Below are 21483 nucleotides of genomic sequence, written 5' to 3' on the forward strand. Positions count from 1 at the left end.
CTGTGCTCCTGAATCTTTCTGCGTGTGCAGCGCGATCTCCAAGTGACGTTTGCTTGTTTGGTTCAATGTAAACAATGTGAATGATGTATGCGTCTGTGTGCTTCAATGAAAAAAGCGCATTTATATAGAACAGTGATTCAACTGATTTAGAACTACCGGTGCATTAAACGGGTTTATAGCACACCTTCCAGCCAATGAGATTAGAGAATTCAGACAGACCATGGTATAATAATAATAATAACTGATCAGCAGTAAGAAACGAGCAAACCAACATCTGCTGGTCAGTTATGCAGGCAAAAATCTACTACATGTTTTCAGTAGAAAAAAAAGCTTAGAATTGCACAAACCTTCCAGATAATGCTTTTCTAATGGAGAGAGAGGAAAGAGGGAAAAGAAACAAAAAGAACCAGTCTTTAGTGTGATTATCACTTGCTTTTTTCAGTATAATAAGATTAGTTTTCTAGAACATGTGAGAACTAAAGATGAATCAGCGTATTTTTTAAGAGAGGCTACAAAGGAAAATGAACGACTGAACTATTACTTTTGGGTTTAGCATTTACTAAATTGCATCTTTCCACTCTACACCACAATATATTCAAAAAAGTAAAGCTTTATTTTGGTCAGTAGAAACAAATTTAAATTACCGGTAGTAAATATATTATCAAACATCAGTGTGGTGCAACTTTTTGGGCTGATGAACCATGATCTCCTTCCAAAGCTTTACAGCATGCTACCAGTAAAAACATCTGTACTTTATCATGTTTGGACCTTACGGTCTGTTCACACCAAGTCCACATTTTAACACAATATTGTGAAATAAACCAGTGCACACCTATGAACCATTTACACAGAATTTTAAAACTTTCATCACATTTATTTAAACCAAACTTAGAATGAACAGGCCATTACTGGCCCTTCTCACTCAATTGAGCAATCATCTGATGGGTTATACATGCAGGTACTTTGCAGGTACAAATGCAACTGACAAATGAAAGTAAAGGAGGGATGGCTGAAGTTTGAACACAATCAGGACATCAATGATCTTGGCACATGAACCAAAATAAAAATAAAAACAAATGTATTTTTGATGTTATAGTACAAACGTAGGCTTCCATGCACAGAACAAATCAGATTAAACTGACAAGAGGGTTTCATATAATGGTTCTCACCTGAACGCCAGGGCTCACAGGGGTAAGAGGGTACATCTGGAACATGGTCTGACCATAGACGGCAGGGGGCTGCTGTACTACGATGGAAGGGCTGGGCTGACCCTGAGGCCGGGTCAGAGTGGGGGTTGTTGCTGGTTTAGGCTGAGGAAACAGTTAAAAAGAAATGTATGAACGTACATTTCTATCTTATATTAGTTTGTCAAAATTACCTGACTTTAAGGTACAATATATTGTCTCAGACATTTTTTTTTTGGGTGGAATATGTTGATTTCAGTTCAATGACAAAACAAACAACTGATTTACTTACAGGGGAGCAAAAAACCCTTGGGTTGAACTCCTTGGCATTGGGATTGAGAGTAGATTTTCTAACACTCCTAAAAAGTGCATAAACAAGAAATCACCATGGTTTTATTTACTATACTACAAGAACATTTCTCAGGGGATTGAGCAATACAATATATTACTGGCATGGATCATGTTGCTGAGAAAGACTCTTTTAAGCCTCTTTATACTTTTGAAAATAATTTATCATTTTGACAATGAATTCTGTCACTGATTCACACTGCCAATGCTACAGCCTTTTCATTTTCTTCTGCTGACTCACTCTGCCACAGGGTCATTCTTCTCCTCCTTCTCATCCTTATCTTTTGCAGCAGTGTTGGCCAGAGGCAAGGTGGTCTGGACGCCCTGAGATGTCACATCAGGCCCTCGTTTCTGCTCTGGTACAGCAGAGGAAGGAGAGAGTAAAGGGGTACCAGATTTACTTCCTGCTAGGGCGACGCTCACAGAAGTGGAGGTTTCTTCATTAATGCCGGACTCCATGGAGACTTTGGGTCCTGTTGAATCTACTGTGCTCTTCTCCGCTGCTTGATCGTTTGGCTTTACTCCAAGGTCCCTTGGAGTCTTGTTCACCATGGGATCAAAAACTGCATCTGAATTTGAGCTAGACTGCAACTATAAATGATGAAGGGATTCAATAAACTGAAGTACAGTTGCTGAAACACATATAATGGGAGAGGAATAAAACTTACCCTAAATTCTTCACTGAATTTTTTTAAATTATCTATTTGTTTCCTGTGATCTGGAGCCATGCTGAGAGGCCCTAGTAAGATCAAAAAGTGAAAGAATAATTTTAGAAAGTACACTTATTACAAAGAATTCACAATCACATTTGATTTTTCACTAAGATGTAATGGTGTCGCGATATACTGGTATTGAAAGGTCTGTCTCTGAAATATTTTAAAAATGAATTGATACTGTGTTAATACTACACATATAATATAATAAATAATCCAGTGGCAGTAACTATTTGGCTGACACTCCAACATAGTAGATGGCGTATTGCACCTTAAGGGGCCATACACATGTCGCGTCCAAAAACGCTGGGACTAGGACTGGGTCCTATCAGGTACAGTACATAGCAAATCGTATGTACTGTACCATGTACGGGAGGGGGGGATTTTTTGGTGGAGTAAATATTTTTTTTCTGAAGCAATATTTACTTAAATCTTCATATTTGTGATATTTACCCCAGAGTGTTATTTATTTTTATAAAGAGAATTTTTATTACCTTATTAAATGTATGCATCATCTTTCATGTCAAATTCTTACATTTGATAAATAAATTCATTTATAATAATAAGACACTATAGGGCTGTTACCCATCAAATTAAATAATTTGCACTGCAAAATTACAACTGCAATAAATAATGTTATGAGTTTGATGTTTTAAATAAATGTTTGAATATACAAATAAAAAAAATGCAACACTTAAACATGAAACTAAACTGCCAATAGGTGGCGGCAAGTGACTGCCTTAATTAGTGAATCATTGAGTCATTCATACAAAAGATTCATTCAAAACGCTGAACCATTCAAAAAAAAAAAAAACACCACGCTGCTGTTGCTTCCCTTTGGAAATATTTTCGTCGGTTGATTGAAAAAAATCACAATCATTCTTGCGTTTCGATGCTTCTCGATGCAGGTCTAGCCTGGTTATTTTTTGTCAGGTCGGGCAAGTAAAATTATCTTTCACTTGCCCTTTAATAAATTCCCCTTGTCCCGGACAACAGTTAATGTCGAGCCCTGAGTTCATTCATGGTTTTTTGTGTTGCTGTAAAGCGGAACAGGTGATTGGTTCACAGCGATCAAAAAAAGCACCAAAAAAAGATCACAACAGCTTGAAAGACGTCTATGGTCTCACTCCAGTCTAATTAGCACATTCCCAATTATTATTGTGAAGTTTATATGTCAGTTAAAACAGCTCAAAACATGCTTAAAGGGTTAGTTCACCCAAAAATGAAAATTCTGTAAGTATTTACTCAACCACATGTTGTTCCAACCCCGTAAGACCTTCGTTCATCTTCAGAACACGAATTAAGATATTTTTGATTAAATCTGAGAGCTGGATCACTCCTCCATACCAGTCCATAGGCTTCTTCAGGGATTGAAACTTGCCAGCCCCGAAAAGTTATTAAAGATATCGTTAAAATAGTCCAAGTGACTACAGTGGCTCAATATTAAGTTTATCAAACGACGAGAATACTTTTTGTGCGCAAAAAACAAACAAAAATAACGAGTTTATTTCAACTATTCATGTCCTTCTCTGTGGCCCTCGAGTCAGTTCACTAGTGTAATAGCGTACGCTTCTGTAGTTGTACATCACACGCATCAGCCACATGACCAGCGTCGGCCAATAGTGAGCCTACGTGTAACGTAGCTCTATGCCATCATACCAAGTTAACTGACTAGAGGCCAACAGAGAAGGAAATGAATAGTTGAAATAAAGTCGTTATTTTTGTTTGTTTTTGCACACAAAAAGTATTCTCATCGCTTGATAAACTTAAGGTTGAGCCACTGTAGTCACTTGGACTATTTTAACGATGTCTTTAATGACTGTTCGGGGCTAGCAAGTTTCAATCCCTGAAGAAACCTATGCACATAGTATGGAGGAGTGATCCAGCTCTCAGATTTCATCAAAAATATCTTAATTCGTGTTCCGAAGCTGAACAAAGGTCTTATGGGGTTGGAACAACATGAGGGTGAGTAAATACTGACAGATTTTTCATTTTTGGGTGAACTAACCCTTTAAGCCTTGTCTGTGAAACCGGGGATAAGTGTTAGAAACCCCAGTTTGCAGGAGGTGCTCAACAGGACATTATTTTTCTACGCTTTTGTACAGTTAAAAGAGGAATGTGACTGATAACATTACTTAATTTTCATAATTTCTATAGATGTCGCAATAATGTCATTATCGTGAATTTGTGTAGAGAAAATCTGATATTGTGACAGCTTTAATGCATATGCCATACCTATACTTGTATTGCAGTTTGTTTTTGATTTTAGTTTCAGTTTGATAAACTGAAATTTCTCACTCTATTTATAGTATAAGCAATTTTGAGAAAGAAAATTAATTCTTAGAAGCCAAATCCTTAATTCATGCTGACAACTTGCAATTTCTGCTTTCTACATGCTTTATGTCAACACAGCTCTAGCAAAAGCTTCAAAATTCAGATCAAAAACGGCTGGCTGTAGATAAATGACATCTCCAAAGGTACACACCCTTGCCGATGGATCGAGCGATGCCGGCAGAAACTTCAATAGGCTTCACATTCTCTTTGTTGGCATTAGGAGAATTTTGTCTTGTCTCTAGTACTCTTGATTCTTTGGCTATAGAAGAAAAAGAAATGGAAAAAAAGGCTGTTGTAAGATCTGGTACAGAGGAAATAGCACAAAAGCCCCTGATTGTGTAAGGGACGTCCTAACCCTCTTCTATTGGAGATGCTTCCAGGTTGGTGGCCGGGTTAGCTGCTGTAGGAGAAGTCGCCGTTGTGGAAGCTGTCACAGAGTCTACTGGCACTGTACCAGCCTGTGGGGAAGACAAGCAGGAGGAGCTCGGAGCACCTCCGCCAATGCTATTCTGTCGAGGTGAACGAGGTCTGTGCGCTAAGAAAAGTGGGGGAAAAAATGAGTGAGCATTGATGCGTTTCCGACTGAAACTGAAATCTGGGTACAGATTTAAAATCTAGGCTTACCACTAGGGTTGGGAACCGAGAATCCGTTCTTATCCAGAACCGTTAGTGTTTTTGAAAAATACCAGAACTGTGCGAAATTCCTAAGTTTCGGTTCTGGTGCGATGTGTGGGCGAAGTGTGTGCGAAGTGCTGGGAGCTTATCCTTTAATAGGGAATGCACTGAAAAGCCCTCCCACTACTCATATACGTTTTGCGTCAGATATCGACGCAGAGGGAAAGTATAAAGACAGTAGAGCTGCACGATTAATCTTTAAAAGATCTCGATCTCGTTTCAAACACCCACGCAATCTTATTCCTAAATGACAAAAACTTCACACCAGAACATTCAAATCTGTTTGCGCTGTCGCTGACCCAGAGAGCAGTTGTCAATATATATATGAAACAGCTTTACTTTCAGTCTATTCAACCACACAGTATCGATATTTCTGTGTTACAAATATTCAAATGATCACAGAAGTACTGAGATAAAAGTTTATAGTTAGAGTATAAACACTGATGTCTATGGTGTATCAACCAAAATAGAGTAAATCACCTTTTGAAAGTTGCTTCAAATAACGAGTGTATCGATTACATCTGATGCTTCAAAACATTCATAAAGACTGTTAAAGCTGCAGTCCGTAACTTCTTTGTGTTCAGAATTTACATCGAGTTAGACCCCGAAGCCGCCGCCAGCCAATAATTTCGTAAGCCAAATTGAGCCGCCATCTGATAAAGTTTGGCTGAGCCGGCTAGAATTCTTTGCATCAAATAATAATTCTATCACATAGAGACATACACACACGAAATATATAAAGAATACACGAGATCTATTTTCCCACTGGATTCATAACAGTACAGTCTTGTGCTCGTTGCTACGATACACAGACTCACAGTGAATTGACGACCAATTAAAATGCTCGTTTTCCGTACAGAAGCGATGCATTTTTTTTCTCGCACTGAGGTGAAATGGCAGAAAGAAGCAATCAAGGTAATTTTGATCTCACTTCACATACTTTCCTAATTCCTACTTACTTTTTTTTTTAACTTAGGCCTACCCAGACTTTTGTTAAATCTTCAGGGCACGATTGCACAAACACCTGAATCAAAGATTGATGTTATGAACCAAATATTCTGGAACGGAGAGATTTATAGCACTGAACGTGATATTACTGCAGTAACAAACCACCGTTTCCACATTGCTAATTCACGACGCATGCTTCAGTGTACATTGAAGTGAAATGTGCCAAACTTTGTCCAAAATAATACTGATAACAGTGTGTGTTTATATTAAGGTGAGACACGGCAGGCAAAACCATCGGGGTTTTTTTTTGTTACTGGTCAATTTTGAGATTTTTGGATATTTGTTTTCAATAACATGTCTTCTTTCCGACCTGTGGTGAAAAAAAAAGTCCGAAATACACATTTAGGTCTTTATTTTACTACACTTCGTCTGTAGATTTCTCATGAATTCAACAAAAGTTTGGGCTCTTAATCAACATACTTCTCCCCGATCTCTGCCGTCACCCTCTCATCACATGCACCGTTAGGAAGCTCTGCATTGCTTGGAAATATTGAGATCTAGTAAATCAGTATAACATAGACATCTGTAGACATGAAGTGGCAGCTTCAGCCATTTGCAGCTATGAAAAGTTTGGCGGCTGCAGCAGCCATTTAGGTTTTGGTTGAGCCGGCAAGCCAGCCAATAACTTCATCAGCCAGCCAATAACTTCATCAGCCAGCCATTATTCTCAAAACAAATGGCTTCGGGCTCTACATCGAGTACATCATGAATGCCTTATTTCAAACCGTTTTTTTGTCTTATCATGAATAACTACGGTAAACCTGTAATAAACATTTATACTTGGACTACTTTACACTGGTCAGGTCGGCATCGCTGCGGAGAAGCCCAGTACCTGCGTGACTCGTCGTACACATAAACAGAGAGAAGTAGCTCCGGCTACAATGTTCTTCCGCAAAACGCATGCAGTTCTGTTTATTAACCGCTAGAGTGCCGATTCATCCAGTAATGAAACAAGTGAAGTCTTTATGAATCAATCATTCAAACCGACTTTAAAAATATCCTGTTTCACCTGTCTGGATCTTACATGTGTGTTCAAGCATATTCTACCCCTTCTGAGAGCGTATTCTCCATGGCTGGAGATACAATAAGTTAGCAGAGGTCCCAAATTCTCCTAGAAAATGCAGAAATGTTTATTTTCCTTCTGAAAAATAAATTATTTTTGCGAAAATTGCCAAATAATATGTTAAATTTGTTGACATTACCAGTCTGTTAAACTCACTTGACAAGAATAAGAAACAAACACAAAAAGGATTGTGCATTTTTCCCCTACTACAATTTTTTTATTAGTTGTTTTAATAATTTTTATTGAATTGGAACTGGAACCGAAACCGGAATAGTTTGGCGGAACTGGAAAATTTCTTACGATTCCCAACCCTACTTACCACCACTGACAACAGATGACCAGGTTCCCCCAGAAGGGCTGTTGCGAGCAAGAGGGGGAGCAGAAACCTCCATCGATGGACCTGAAGACATATAATCTGGTGGAGGACCACCACCCCGACAAGGGGCCACTCTATGAGGTCTAGGAGTTCGCTGTGACTTGGGAGACATTCTTGGAGGACCTGCATTCACAAACATAGAGATGAGTGAGTTCTGAAAGAAGAAACAAAAACCCTTTAGTTTATCTCTCATCAATGTGTAGTGTGTAGCTCTCTCCAAAAGCAGATGCTGTGAACTATGTGACATTCAAAGTATCAAATGTGAAGCAAACACTGAGGGGAAATAACTATGCCAACTATTTGTGATTTCAATATGTACTGGATACACTACAACACATGGTACCAGAAAATGTTGTAGTTTTAACCAAATATGAGTAAGTCATACGCTTAAGTAGCTTAGTCATGTACAGAGCTCTGCACATTACAAGCAGAAGACAAAAAAAGGTAGGCTACTGACCAAATATTAAGAATTCATTCCCACAACTAAACTTAAATGAAAGAAAGAATTAGAACAAAGTGGCCATGAAAATGAGGGAACGAATTAGTACATTGTGGCCACGATTGAAATTAAAATTAGGAATCAAATTAGTACAATGTGGGCTAGTTTTAACTAAAACAAGGGAACAAATTATTACATTGTGGGAACAAATTCATAAGTTGTGGAAATGAATTCTTAATTGGAAAATTGTGGAAAAGGTAATTCTAGTCAATCTACCTGATATACAGTTGAACTGTAGAGGCTGTGACAGTTTCTCATTTGATGTATGAGAATACAATGTCGAGCCAATGTCAGACATGAAAAGAAACGCTTGGGCATTGTTAGTGGTGTCCCCATGGCCAAAATACAATGCCAATCCTTAAACACACCGCAGAAAATGTGTGTGTGAAACATGTCCCAAATTCACTTCAATCATGCATAGAAAGAGGTATAGCAGGAAAATGGAACAAGAGAAGTGAGTCGTTTTATTAAAAACCAAGAAAGTCCCACAGCTGTTAGTGACAGCCTTAATTCAGGCATTCTAATTGCAAAACGTGAACCTGAGTAGTGGTGCCACAACAAAATGGCTGCTCAGTCTGGAATTTCTGGTACCTTCTGAGGATAGGCGTTTGGGCATGGTGGACAGGGGCCCTGAAGAGCCATGAGCAGAGGGGTGAGACAGGGGCCGAGAGGGCCTGGAGGGGGGTCTGGAGGGAGGCCGGGTGGGCGTGGCCGCCCGGGGCGGGAGAGAGTTGGTGGGGCCTGACTGGTAACGGGATGGAGGGCGAGAGGAGGGAGATGGGCAGCGTGAGGGCCAAGGGTGTGCACCTGACAGAGATGAAATGAGCCGAAATGAGAGGAAAGAAAAACTACATTTGACTGAGAGAGTGGGGGAGGGGAACCAAATGACCATGCAAATTGAATAGGAAAATAGAAAAGTCTGAAGGCCTTATAGATTGAGAATTTTAGATATGATGACTGAAACTAGTCAGGAGGAAAGGTAGAGAGAGGAGATGGAAAAGTATTGAGCAGGAATGACAAGACACCAAAGAACAAGGACGAAATGTAACATCACATTTTGAGATATCTTTGGTTAAATCTGAGGCAGTGAAACAGAAAACAATAATGAAACGGGACTTTAAAGAAAGAACATTGGAAAGATCAATCAGATTTTCTTGGAACAGCAGCAGTCTTGGCCTAAAGAACTCCCTTGCCCGAATCCTTTTATATGAAAGGACTGAAAGCCAGAGAGATGATTTGAAAGATCGACTGTTAGTTGAGGAGAGAACGATGGATTAATTGATACCATAGAAAGCCAAGGGGATTTTTTATGTTTTTGCTCATTATAATTTCTAGTATTTTAAGTGGAAATTTTGAGTACTGTTTTAATGGTCTAATAAGGAATGATCCTGTTGAAAATGACACCAGGGGAAACTTTGAGACATCTATCAAAGATCCAGCCAGAAAATATAAGCACATTGCTTGCTGCGCTAACAACTCCACTGACTATAATTCATGGATTCAAAGCTGCATAACCAATAAACATACAGTTTATTTACATACATTATCAAATTTGATTGTTTGAGGCATCATTACACTAGTTACTAGCTATTTTAGATGACATGGATACCCAACACAAATCACCACAAATCATCTTGTACCTCCATTGACCACACGCTGATCCATTGTGTTGTAGTCGTGAGATCCAGATCTGGGTGTGGGTGGCCCAGGGTTACACTGAACCAGTCTGGGTGAATTTTGACGACCAGCTCCCCATGACATCCCTGGTTCTCGGTTCCTCTGACTAGGGGGAATGTATTTGTTCTCTCTGTTTAAGTAAACAAAATAAAGAGGGAAATTCTGGATTTAATTTTCCTGATTTTTTTTTAAGTGAGCAATACTTTTCTAACTGAATTCAGTTCTAACCAAAAAAATGTAGTGCCAACTAATAACGTTGTTGTAGTAGTTGTAATGGTGTGGTCACATTAGTGGAATTTCAGTATAATTTTGTAGGTAAAAAGGTCCACTATCCATTCACTTACTGCGAAATTTATATGTTGGGAAATATTTAGTCCAAAGGCAAAATTCCTGTTCGAGTGGATTCCTATTGAAATAACTAAATTTCGTTCGCAGAACTTAGCTGAACAACGGTAAATGTGACCACATCTTAAGACATTTGTGCTGCTACTCGAATTGATCCAGATGAAACAAGCAAAAGATTACTGTTGATCAAAAAGGTTAATTTGGTCAGACTGATTAACAAGCAAGAAGTTGTAATCTTGAACCAGCGATAGTTTTTGTCATTTTCTGGGATATTTAAATATATTTCAATCTAGCCACAGCCTTTGAAATTAATCAAAGCCTCTTTCAAGGAAAGCCAGTTCACTCAGCGGCCATATTTACAATGCCTACGAACAAATATTTCGGGCATGTAACTCCAACTCCTATCTACTTGAATGGAGAAATACAGAAATCTCAAAAACTGCTCACCAATCTCACATTTAAATAACCTTTCAAATCAGCAAATAAAATCTGACATTAACATTCCCATATATGGGACTTATGCTCTTGCTTTCTTATTCTGACTGTTTCTATGGGATTCGGAGCTTCTAGCTTCAGCTGCAGTGACGATTGGTTCATTTAATTATAAGACAGGACTTATTCAACCATATTTTTCATTATTCATAGTAATATGCGTGAACATAGTAATAGGAGTGGAATAAAATATGCCTTTATACACTTATGAATTCGCTTAGTATAATTTAGAGTAAGACCAGCATGAAAAAAAACCTGTTATTAATCTCCTTTTTATTTGTTCATCAACAGAAATTCACTGGAGCACAAACATCACCTGATCTAAACATACATACAGCAGCGGTAACTAGTTCAAGCTTCACCTGTTGAGGCTGTGAAGCTCCCGCTCTCCACGAACCACAGCAGTATATTTCTCTTCCTCTGAGCGGTCGTCATTCTCCAAGGCCACACGGGCCTTGTAGGTGGCACTGGCTTCGATCTCCTCCGCCAGCTGTGATGCACGAGCCTCGCGCTTCAGGAACTCCTCAGAGTTATCTCGCTCCAAGGGAACCCTGGAAACAAAATAAAAAAACAGACTAAGAGACAGCACATATCCAGTATTTAAACAAAACAAGATATTCATCAGAGGTAATTTAAAAGACAGATGAGATGACTTACGTGTATGATGACAGGCTGCTGTCATAGGTGGATTTCACACCGTATGTCTCCTCATTGTATTTAAACATCTCATCAGGATCCCAACCATTTGACTAAGAGGGAGACAGTTTTAAAAATGTGATTACAGCTTCGCACCATACCCCTCGTAACCGCAGAAAAATCACAGTTAAGTGTGACCTCAAGTGGCTTACTGTTTTAAACATCTAAACGTTACTGCTTATGATACTTCTACAATGATCCAACTGCAATTTATTACATTGTCAAGCCTAATTTGTTTGGCCTCTCACCAGATCAGTGTCAAGAGATTCCATGCTACCCGAGATGTGCTGCTCTCCTCCATCCCAGGGTTCCAGATCCTTCTCTTTGTGCTCTCCATTCAGACGGGCACTTACCGCACTGTCAGTGAAGTTATCTTCACCAACACAAAATAAGCAATAGGATTCATATAACGTGCATCATGGTGATGCAAAAGCACACAAATGATTATGAAAGAGACATAAAATGTGAGATAAGGGTGACAATGAAGTGGAAAACAAGTGGTGATTTCAAATGCCGGGTTCAGACTACACGACATTAGCCAGATTTTGGCAAAATTCATTTGACATGGCGTGTTGTGGTGATTCGTAAACGACAATGGGTGGCGGGAAGCAAGAATCAATCGTTTTATATCATATAGTGTGACACAGTGGACAACAACTGACGCTTCACAACGTCCTGACAGAAAGACTAGCATGTTTAATTTGTTTTCGGCCCTCCGCAACAGTTTCCGTCAGATCTGTGACATTGACCGATAGGAGCGCAAAGGCTCTTCCAAACACAGCATTCAAACATGCCGAAACACAGTTTGTGGAGCTATGACAACAATGCTCCTGCCTTTATGATGCTAACACGACGGTACGGTAGACATTGTTTGTTTACGCTCTTGTTTCCGGAAGTCAGTCGCTAGTTCCGCCTTCTCGATGACATCAAACACATTTCTTGAACACAACAAGAATTTAGAAGTCAACATCACATAATCTGACACAGTGATTATCATAATAGACAATGTTGTTTAGTTTGAACCCAGCATAGATGGACACAAATGGTGGTGCAAGGGCGAGGATCTCATAAAAATAATACAACTATATTGTATCTGAGCTCACCAAATTACAAAAACATTTTAAAGGTCATGTTATGAGAAAAAAAGATGGAGCTGTATTTATTCTTCTGACATAAAGGCAGAAACCAGAAAACAAATTAGTATTCCTGTCAAAGCAGACAGGAAACAAAGTTTCCTGTTCATATTTCCATCATTGCTAATAGTTTTTTTAAATCCTAACGCTTAAACTAAAGGTGCAGTCACATTTCCCATCGCGTGCAGAGTTTCACAGACAAAATACAGTAATTTCAAGGAATCCAAACAATAGGAAATTTTGAATGAGGGCGAAGAATTTTCATGTGGGTTCAAGTTGGTTATGAGGATTAGCCGCATTGACCAACAGAAAGCGAATGTGACCGCACCTTAAAACTATATATGAACTTGATTAATTCAACAGGAACGCTAATTAGAAAGTGAGATGCCTGAGAACAAGACCTTCACTGGATTAAGTCAGAGGTTAAGGGTCACAGAGAACTCAAGAGGAAACACAGTAATACAAAAGAATTAGGAAAGAATCAACATGTGTGGGTTTATTAAACAAACTGTGGCATCACACCATGCATTTCGGTCCATGTACATTTTTATCATTTCATTTCCTATTTGGAATGGAATAACGAAAATGAAAAGAAGGCTCATCTATTTATTTTAGTTTTTTCTTGTTTAGTTTAAAAAAAGAAAATAAGATTTCGGCTCAATTTCTTCATAGCCATAGGGCTGCACAATTAATCGAATTTCTAATTGCGATTACGGATGCCACGATTACGTAATCGTTCAAAGGCGCGATTACAAAAGAATATCCACTCTGCGTGTGTGTGTTTAGAGCATAAATATGTTATGAGAGGCGAATCACGCCTACTTCAGAAAACCCAGCACAATATGACATACCAGGCAGTGACGGAAGTGTACGCTGAAATAAAAAGACTTTCACCTCAGAAAAACGGACTTTACTGTCCTGTCCCGTTATACTGTGCTCGTAGCGCGCACTCTTCAATTGCACACGCAAATGCAGCGCGCGCTGTGTATCGCTTCACTGTATAAAGTGCAAAAGAAACTACGAGCATGCAACGTCGTTACAATGTAAATTAGTAAGTCACGAAATAAAAGTAAAATATCACGTGTTAGCTGAGAAGGATTTGCATGCAGGTATGATTTTCATTCTATTCACCAGGAGCCGTTTCATTAACAGTACTTGTTAGTATATTGTGTATTCACCATGGTAACTGTCATTTCCATAACCCAAAAATGCCACTTTATTTTCACTTTGTGTTATTTTTTATATTTTTAAATGACTGTGGTGGCTCATATCAACATTGTATTAACAAAAACTAGTTTGGGACTGCTATATTTAATTGCTTTAGCATAGTCCTAATGTTTTTCTAGTCTTTACTATGAGTCATACAATTTATGTGTATGTTAAGTAAAGGGGGACAGTACTTGTGTGTGTGTTAACAATTTTTGTGTAAACATGTATTATAATATGCCTATATATTCAATGTAAATTGTGATAATCGTAATTAATAATCGCAATTACAATTTCAAGGGAATAATCGGCAATTATGATTTTTGTCATAATCGTGCAGCTCTAAGCCATACATCTTTTCACAAATTTTCATTTAGATTGTGTTTAGACTATTATAGAATAATTATTATAATAAAAATGACTTTGTCGAAGTTTAGGATTTTTTGTACTGTACTTTTGCAATTATGTCAAAATATTACAGTCAAACCTGAACATGGTGTTGTGAGTGTTATATGTGCGTGTTTGTATTTGTTCTCCATTGTGGATGTGTTTTTTAAGATGCTTTTCAGGTGTCTCACATGAAGCAGTGTGGAACCAAGGAGAACCCCTTCATCCACTGAGGTCTGCCCAGACAACCGCACCGCTGAAGGTGACAGGATTGGTCAAGAAGGGTCAGAAGGTGCCACAGAAGCGTTTCCTTGAAGGAATGAAACGTCGACTGAACAAGTCACAAAGGCCCAGATTGATTCTATGAACTTTGCTCACATTCTAGGCTGAAACGCAAGAAGAAAACCTGAACGCTTTCTTCCACCTGCTGAACTCAAGCTACATACACCCAGTGAGACCAGGTATTCTGCAGGTGAACACAGCCGTCTTAAAGCTTCTACAGATGCTAACATTGCAAAGACAATTTTTGAGTTGCGTCTCAAGGATTACAACAAACGTCTTACTGTGACCACTTAAGTGTTCATCTGAATTTGACCCATGTGGTCAAGAGGCCAATCTGTAAGACTGGAAAATTGTAAGAATGTAGAAGCCTCCTCTCTGAGAGAACAAAGGAAATTACCATTTGGACTCTCTCGTGTCCACCATTCGAGACGCAAGTCTCACTTCAGAATTTATGAATTCAGAATTCATTCTAATGTACATCTCTTTCCCTCGACCCCCACTCGTGGTAAGATCTCCCAAACTCACACACGAATCTAAACGGTTTAATGTGAATGATTATCATCGAGCTTTATACATGTTTGATATTATTTGAAATGTCTCGGTGCGACTGGTACAAATGTCTCATTCCCAAAGAAGTAAACCAAAAGGTAATTAAGTTCTTAAGAGTTTGTAAATATCTTCCACACTGTGTCTTTGAGTTAACACCTTCTGACCATTTGACTGAATGCAAATTTCCACTGCTAGCAAATGGTGACTTGCAGGTAAATTTCCACTGTGAATCATGTTTAGATTTGAAATGAGGTCTGGGTATATAATGAAACGCAACGAGAGCTCACAGCCTTTCTGTATCTCAGATCAGCCCGTGAATGCTGAGGGTCGCCGAGACTCAGCATTTATGCATTTCATAATGTCGGGTAAAAAATGTATACTCTTTGTTCTAGAACATTTGATGGTTTGCATTGATTATCTTTCAATTGATTACGAAATTGTAATAATACATTTACCTGACATAATAAATTTTTATATTTGATTATTCTAACAGACTTTGACTTTATTTTCATTAGAGTTAAAAGGAATAGTCAAACATTCACGTATTTAATGATACACAGATATCATTGAAAAACCTTTCCATTTATGGAGTCAGATGAAATAACGAGTTAATACATAAGAGAAAATGTATTGTATTTAATCAAAAATCCCTTTGCCATGAGAAAAGACGGAACACGCGTATGACCTTCACCTCTAATCGAATACCGCCATTGGATCGAGTTAGACGGCCTTACAAGTTATAACATTATAGTTCTCAAATCAAGTTCAGTTTTGGTTGCATGCATTGTTGTAAAGATAAAATAACGTTTTGCACATTACATTTTCCATTTTATTGACTGACCTACACATCTGCCTGCAGACATCAAGCTGTGCAGATTCATTTATAGATTTAAACGGTTAGTTCACCCAAAAATGAAAATGATGTCATTAATGACTCACCCTCATGTTGCTCCAAGCCCGTAAGACCTCCGTTCATCTTCAGAACACAGTTTAAGATATTTTAGATTTAGTCCGAGAGTTTTCAGTCCCTCCATTGAAAATGTATAAACGGTATACTGTCCTTGTCCAGAAAGGAAATAAAGACATCATCAGAGTAGTACATGTGACATCAGTGGGTTAGTTAGAATGTTTTGAAGCATCGGAAATACATTTTGGTCCAAAAATAACAAAAACTACGACTTTATTCAGCATTGTATTGTCTTCCGGTTCTGTTGGGGATCCGCATTCACGAGTCCGCAGTGACGCTGATGGACTACTTTGATGATGTCTTTATTTCCTTTCTGGACAAGGACAGTATACCGTTCATACATTTTCAATGGAGGGACAGAAAAATTTCCCGGACTAAATCTAAAATATCTTAAACTGTGTTCTGAAGATGAACGGAGGTCTTACGGGCTTGGATCGACATGAGGGTGAGTCATTAATGACATCATTTTCATTTTTGGGTGAACTAACCCTTTAACAACATTAACATAAGCCAGAGGTGTCCAATCCTGCTTCTGGAGAGCCAATTTCCTGCAGTTCAGCTCCAGCCTATATTCCAACACAATGCATTCTCAGAAAAAACGTACAAAAGCTGTCACTGGGGAGGTACTATTTCAAAAGGTACACCTTTGGCCAAAATAGTACCTTAAAGGTACATATTGGTAGCAAAAGTGTACATATACTGTAGTACATAAATGATACATATTAGAACCTTTTAAAGGGTTGCATCAGAGTGACAGCTTTTGTACCATTTTCTTCTGAGAGTGTAGCCTGGATATTTCTAGTAATCCTGAAGACCTTGCTTAGCTGGTTCAGGTGTGTTTATAGGGTTGGAGCTAAACTTTGCAGGACATAGACCCTCCAGGAGCAGGAGACCAATGACATAGGCCCTCCACAATAACTTAATGTAATTTATCAATACCTAGTACATCTTTAAACATAGAGCTCATGACAAAAGAAAAAAAGAGCGTAAGAAATTATGGTAATACTTTAGTTTAGGGTCCAATTCTCACTATTAACTAACTATTAATTACGACTTTTGCCTCAAACTCCTAATTACTAATTAATAGTTAGTAAGGTAGCTGTTAAAGGGATACTCCACCAGTTTTTCTTATTAAACTATGTTATTCCCTTAACTAAGACGAGTTGATACATACCTCTCTCGTCTCAGTGCGTGCACTATATCGCTCTGTATTGCCGCAAAACTATGTTAGCACTTAGCTTAGCCCATGCACTAAATATGGGCCAAGCAGAGAAGCGACCAAACACTTCCACGTTTTCCCTATGTAAACACAGTTACTCGAGTAGTGTAACTTGACCTGGGCTGGTGACACAAAATAAACCGTTGCGCTTTTCTAAGCGTTTAAAATTGATGACTATATTGTATGGCGGAATACCATAACAAGTGCTTTTGAGCACTTCGACTTGGCGCAATAATATCTTCACTCGTGAAAAGTCCTCTTACCGGCTCCCGCTTCCTCTCCCTCTGACATTTCCGTCAATACAACGAGAGGAAGTGGGAGCCGGTAAGAGGACTTTTCACAAGTGAAGATATTATTGCGCCAAGTCAAAGTGCTCAAAAGCACTTGTTATGGTATTCCGCCATACAATATAGTCATCAATTTTAAACGCTTAGAAAAGCGCAATGGTTTATTTTGTGTCACCAGCCCAGGTCAAGTTACACTACTCGAGTAACTGTGTTTACATAGGGAAAACGTGGAAGTGTTTGGTCGCTTCTCTGCTTGGCCCATATTTAGTGCATGGGCTAAGCTAAGTGCTAACATAGTTTTGCGGCAATACAGAGCGATATAGTGCACGAAATGAGACGAGAGAGGTATGTATCAACTCGTCTTAGTTAAGGGAATAACATAGTTTAATAAGAAAAACTGGTGGAGTATCCCTTTAAGTTTAGGTATTTGGTAGGACTAAGGAATGTAGGATATAATCATACAGAATAAGGCATTAATGTCTGCTTTATAAGTACTAATAAAATCAATATCCTAGTTATGTGCATGCTAATAAGCAACTAGTTAATAGTGAGAATTCGACCCTAAACTAAAGTGTTACCGAAAGTACTTTAGTAGTTAAAAAATATTAACCAGGGCTTTGCTGGACAAACATGACAAACATGATGGACGTTCGTGACTCTCCTGTTCGAACTCGTTCATCAAAAAAAAACAAATCTTTTTTCGAGTCATTTTGTTCATTCAACGAACAAAATGAACGAAATGACTCGAAAAAAGATTTGTTCATTTTGATGAACGAGTTTGAACAGGAGAGTCACAAACGTGCATCACAGACAGAGCAAGGCAAGCATTTGTGCTTATAAAACTTAAACTTTTTTATTCATTTTTGAAATGACCGATCGTTTCGCAAGATAAGACCCTTATGCATCGTCTGCTGTCGTTTAAAGACATTTGAAGCTGCACTGAAACTGTCATTTGGACCTTGGACGGTTTGGTACCCAGTGAAGTCCATTATATGGAGAAAAATCCTAGAATGTTTTCATCAAAAACCTTAATTTCTTTTCGACTGAAGAAAGAAAGACATGGACATCTTGGATGACATGGGGGTGAGTAAATTATCAGAAAAAGTTTTTTTTTTAAAGTGAACTAATCCTTTAACACTGATTTTAATTTGAACAACTGCAGAAACTCTCCTCAGATCACAATTCATATATTGCTATATTTATTGGATTGTATTTCTAATCCTAAATAAATTAACTTTTTTAATAACCAACCATTCACAATGTATTCTAGCCTTCTAGCAAATGTATTCAACTTTAACAGTACAGTTCCTATCCATAATTCATATTTGTGTATCGATTTAAGGCTTACAATACAGTTACTCTCCAACCATGCTAATTTTGTGGGGTATTAAGTAGCCTACATGTTCACGGATTCAATTATTTTTTCTATCTCATTCTTTTCATGTAAACGGAGTACACAATGCTTACAATACTTTTTAACTTTATTTCTATCTATTTTTCACAATTATTTATTCAGGTGTGTCACACACACACACACGTGGGGACTTTCCAAAGACAATGATTTTATACTGTACAAACTGTATATTCCATCCCAACCCTACAACAACAAAAACCCATCACTTAGTATGATTTAAAAGCTGTAAGATTTATGTTGCTTTTAAATATAGAAATAATAAAAAAATACACCAAACTCTGTGTCAGCATACTGTATTGCTTGCGACTATTCAAGTGTCGTAAATTAAGAGGCAAAGCTGCACTTTATTATATGCCCAGCAACATATATCGGTTTCAAATGTTAATGAGTGGTGGTTTGTGTGGTGACAAATGCTTATTAAAATGGCATTTGGCAGTGAGACTTATTTCAACCGACAGAATTAAGGCAATACTGAAGACAGCCCAGTTTGACCAATCAGATTTAAGGGGCTTTCAGGGCCGCCCACATGTGCGAATGAAATCTCAAAGCCATAAACGGAATGGTAAACCAACAAAAAAATAAGAAATCGAGTCTAAATCTAATTTTCCGTTTAAGTAAACAAAAACTAATAGACAAGCAGTTTTCCATTTCTCAATATTCCTTTCCAGATATGAAATAAAATGATTAAAACGTACACCGAAATCTGTAAATTCAAAGAATCGATAAAGTAGTTTTCATGCCAGCATGATTTGCTTTTGTTTATCGCTGTTAAACTGGCCTTGCATTGAACTTTGTTAATGTTGACTTGATTTCAATAAATTCGTTTTTATAAAGGAAGAGAAGAAAAAGCATGCAAATGGATCAAAACTAAATCACAACCAGAAGAATTATGATCTCACACCAAGATTTATTTAGATCAAGCAATACTGTGGTGCTCATGAAATCAAACAGGCCTCTAATATGACATCTTTGGCTCATGCTGCAATGACAGTCAAAATGTTACAATAGCAACTTGCAGCCAGCTTTGAGGGGGTTCAGCACTTGTCTGACATTTTATCTTCACACGATTCAAAATCTAATAGCTGAAGTTATTATAACATTGAACAATTTTCCTCAAGCTTACTGAGGTGAAGTATTGTAGAACAAAAACTTTCTGTAAATCCTACCTCTAATTGATCTGTTAAATGTGCCTTTTAGGGACTTAAAATAGCGGTGTTATTAATTAGTAAACTAATTTCTAGTTTGATCCAGCATGATCCCTGATCAAGCAAGATTATAATAACAAATAACAAAAGCATTTCTGTGTCAAAATGCCTGCAAGTCTTGCACTATTCACCTACTCAAAGAATGCCGCAAGCAACTAAAGAAAACTAAAGAATTTTTTTTTGCATAAACACACTGGTAAAAGAAATGGATGAGTTGTATTACCTGCATCTGATGAGACTACGCCCATTTAAGAGAAAAAGACAGAATAAAGAAGGGGTCAGTTTGTGAAAGTCATTGAAGAGATTCAACTAATACATTTCAGCAGCTACAGTGAAAGAGACAGGCTAAAAGGGATTGGATTGACTGAAAGGAGCAATGGAGACATTAAATATACACACTTTCATGCAAACTGCAAATGCTGTTGTCACGAAAAGGATAAAAACAATTGATTTCATGCCTAATGAAGTTATTCTATATCCAATATGTCAAGTATGTCTGGAATGATAATTTCATAAGTGTGTTTTGTATTGCTGAAAACAGTATGTAGTAGCAGCATTATAAATATTTTATAATGAGTGGTTTGCTATGTCTTTGATCCATCAAAATGTCATCCAATCTCATAACACATTTCGAACTCAGTAAACAAAACATTATGGCAGGTCTACAGCAGGCACTGTCCATTACGATGTTTCTGGTGGTTTGCATTTACACTGCAAGGCTCACAGATCTGATTGTGTAACAGTGACTACATTTACATGCAGCCAATAACACATTCAAAACCGGAATATTAGCAATAACCCGGTCGCGCACGGCCATGTAAACTACGGCAAAATCCCGAATATGCTTATATCCCGGATTTTAAAAACCCAGATATGATACCTGGGGTACCCCTTTTCTAACCCGAATTTTTGGTCATGTAAACGCGTATCGGCATATCCCCATAGTGATTTGTGTTCTGCGCTAGGGGTTGAACCGACTAGTCGATTAGTCGACTAGTCAACCTTAATGCAATACCGTGACGCTTTAAGCTTGACGTCGACTAGTCGCGTTGATCATGTGACACTATGATTGCGCTAATTTTGATACTAACATGTTGCAGACGACAAGAGATGAAGAGCCCAGGGGGTCATTGCAGCAAGAAAGCAGTATTGGTACATCAAGTGTGTGTAAATACTTAACTACCCTAACACTACAAATTGTTGAAAAGAAAGTAAAAGCATGACGCACGCTCATTGTTTTACCGGGAAATGAGAGTTCAGTCTCCTTATTAAAATATTATTTTTTTCTTATATTTATTTAAACATAGTAATGATGTAGGCTACCTCTAATTCACCCGCAATTCATTGGAATATTATTTTGTATTAGGCTACTTGGATCTGGGCATCACTAACACGCAGATGTGAATTTATAGCTTTTTTTCCTT

The 21483-nt window shown here is 38.0% G+C and overlaps 1 protein-coding gene across 25 annotated transcripts in view; it reads right to left on the bottom strand.

Moving 5' to 3' along the window:
* The window catches only part of atxn2 (ataxin 2), a 40154-nt gene that overhangs the window by 8231 nt on the left and 10440 nt on the right, over positions 1 to 21483 (bottom strand). For 10 of the 25 annotated variants that reach the window (XM_077231417.1, XM_077231418.1, XM_077231425.1 and 7 more), the window contains 11 exons: positions 11659 to 11783; positions 11372 to 11463; positions 11077 to 11265; positions 9841 to 10007; positions 7645 to 7824; positions 4935 to 5114; positions 4731 to 4838; positions 2201 to 2271; positions 1774 to 2123; positions 1477 to 1543; positions 1170 to 1310 (listed from right to left, as the gene is read on the bottom strand). In XM_077231417.1, the coding sequence (XP_077087532.1) occupies positions 1170 to 1310; positions 1477 to 1543; positions 1774 to 2123; positions 2201 to 2271; positions 4731 to 4838; positions 4935 to 5114; positions 7645 to 7824; positions 9841 to 10007; positions 11077 to 11265; positions 11372 to 11463; positions 11659 to 11783 (1670 nt within the window). Of the gene's footprint in view, positions 1 to 347; positions 366 to 1169; positions 1311 to 1476; positions 1544 to 1773; positions 2124 to 2200; positions 2272 to 4730; positions 4839 to 4934; positions 5115 to 7644; positions 7825 to 8791; positions 9008 to 9840; positions 10008 to 11076; positions 11266 to 11371; positions 11464 to 11658; positions 11784 to 20282; positions 20298 to 21483 lie in introns of all 25 variants that reach the window. The other 15 variants (XM_077231412.1, XM_077231411.1, XM_077231409.1 and 12 more) reach the window with 7 other exon arrangements.

The sequence above is a fragment of the Siphateles boraxobius genome, unplaced genomic scaffold, assembly GCF_051911475.1.
Source record: "Siphateles boraxobius isolate OS27281-9 unplaced genomic scaffold, OSU_SipBor_1 16, whole genome shotgun sequence".
Lineage (NCBI taxonomy): Eukaryota > Metazoa > Chordata > Actinopteri > Cypriniformes > Leuciscidae > Siphateles > Siphateles boraxobius.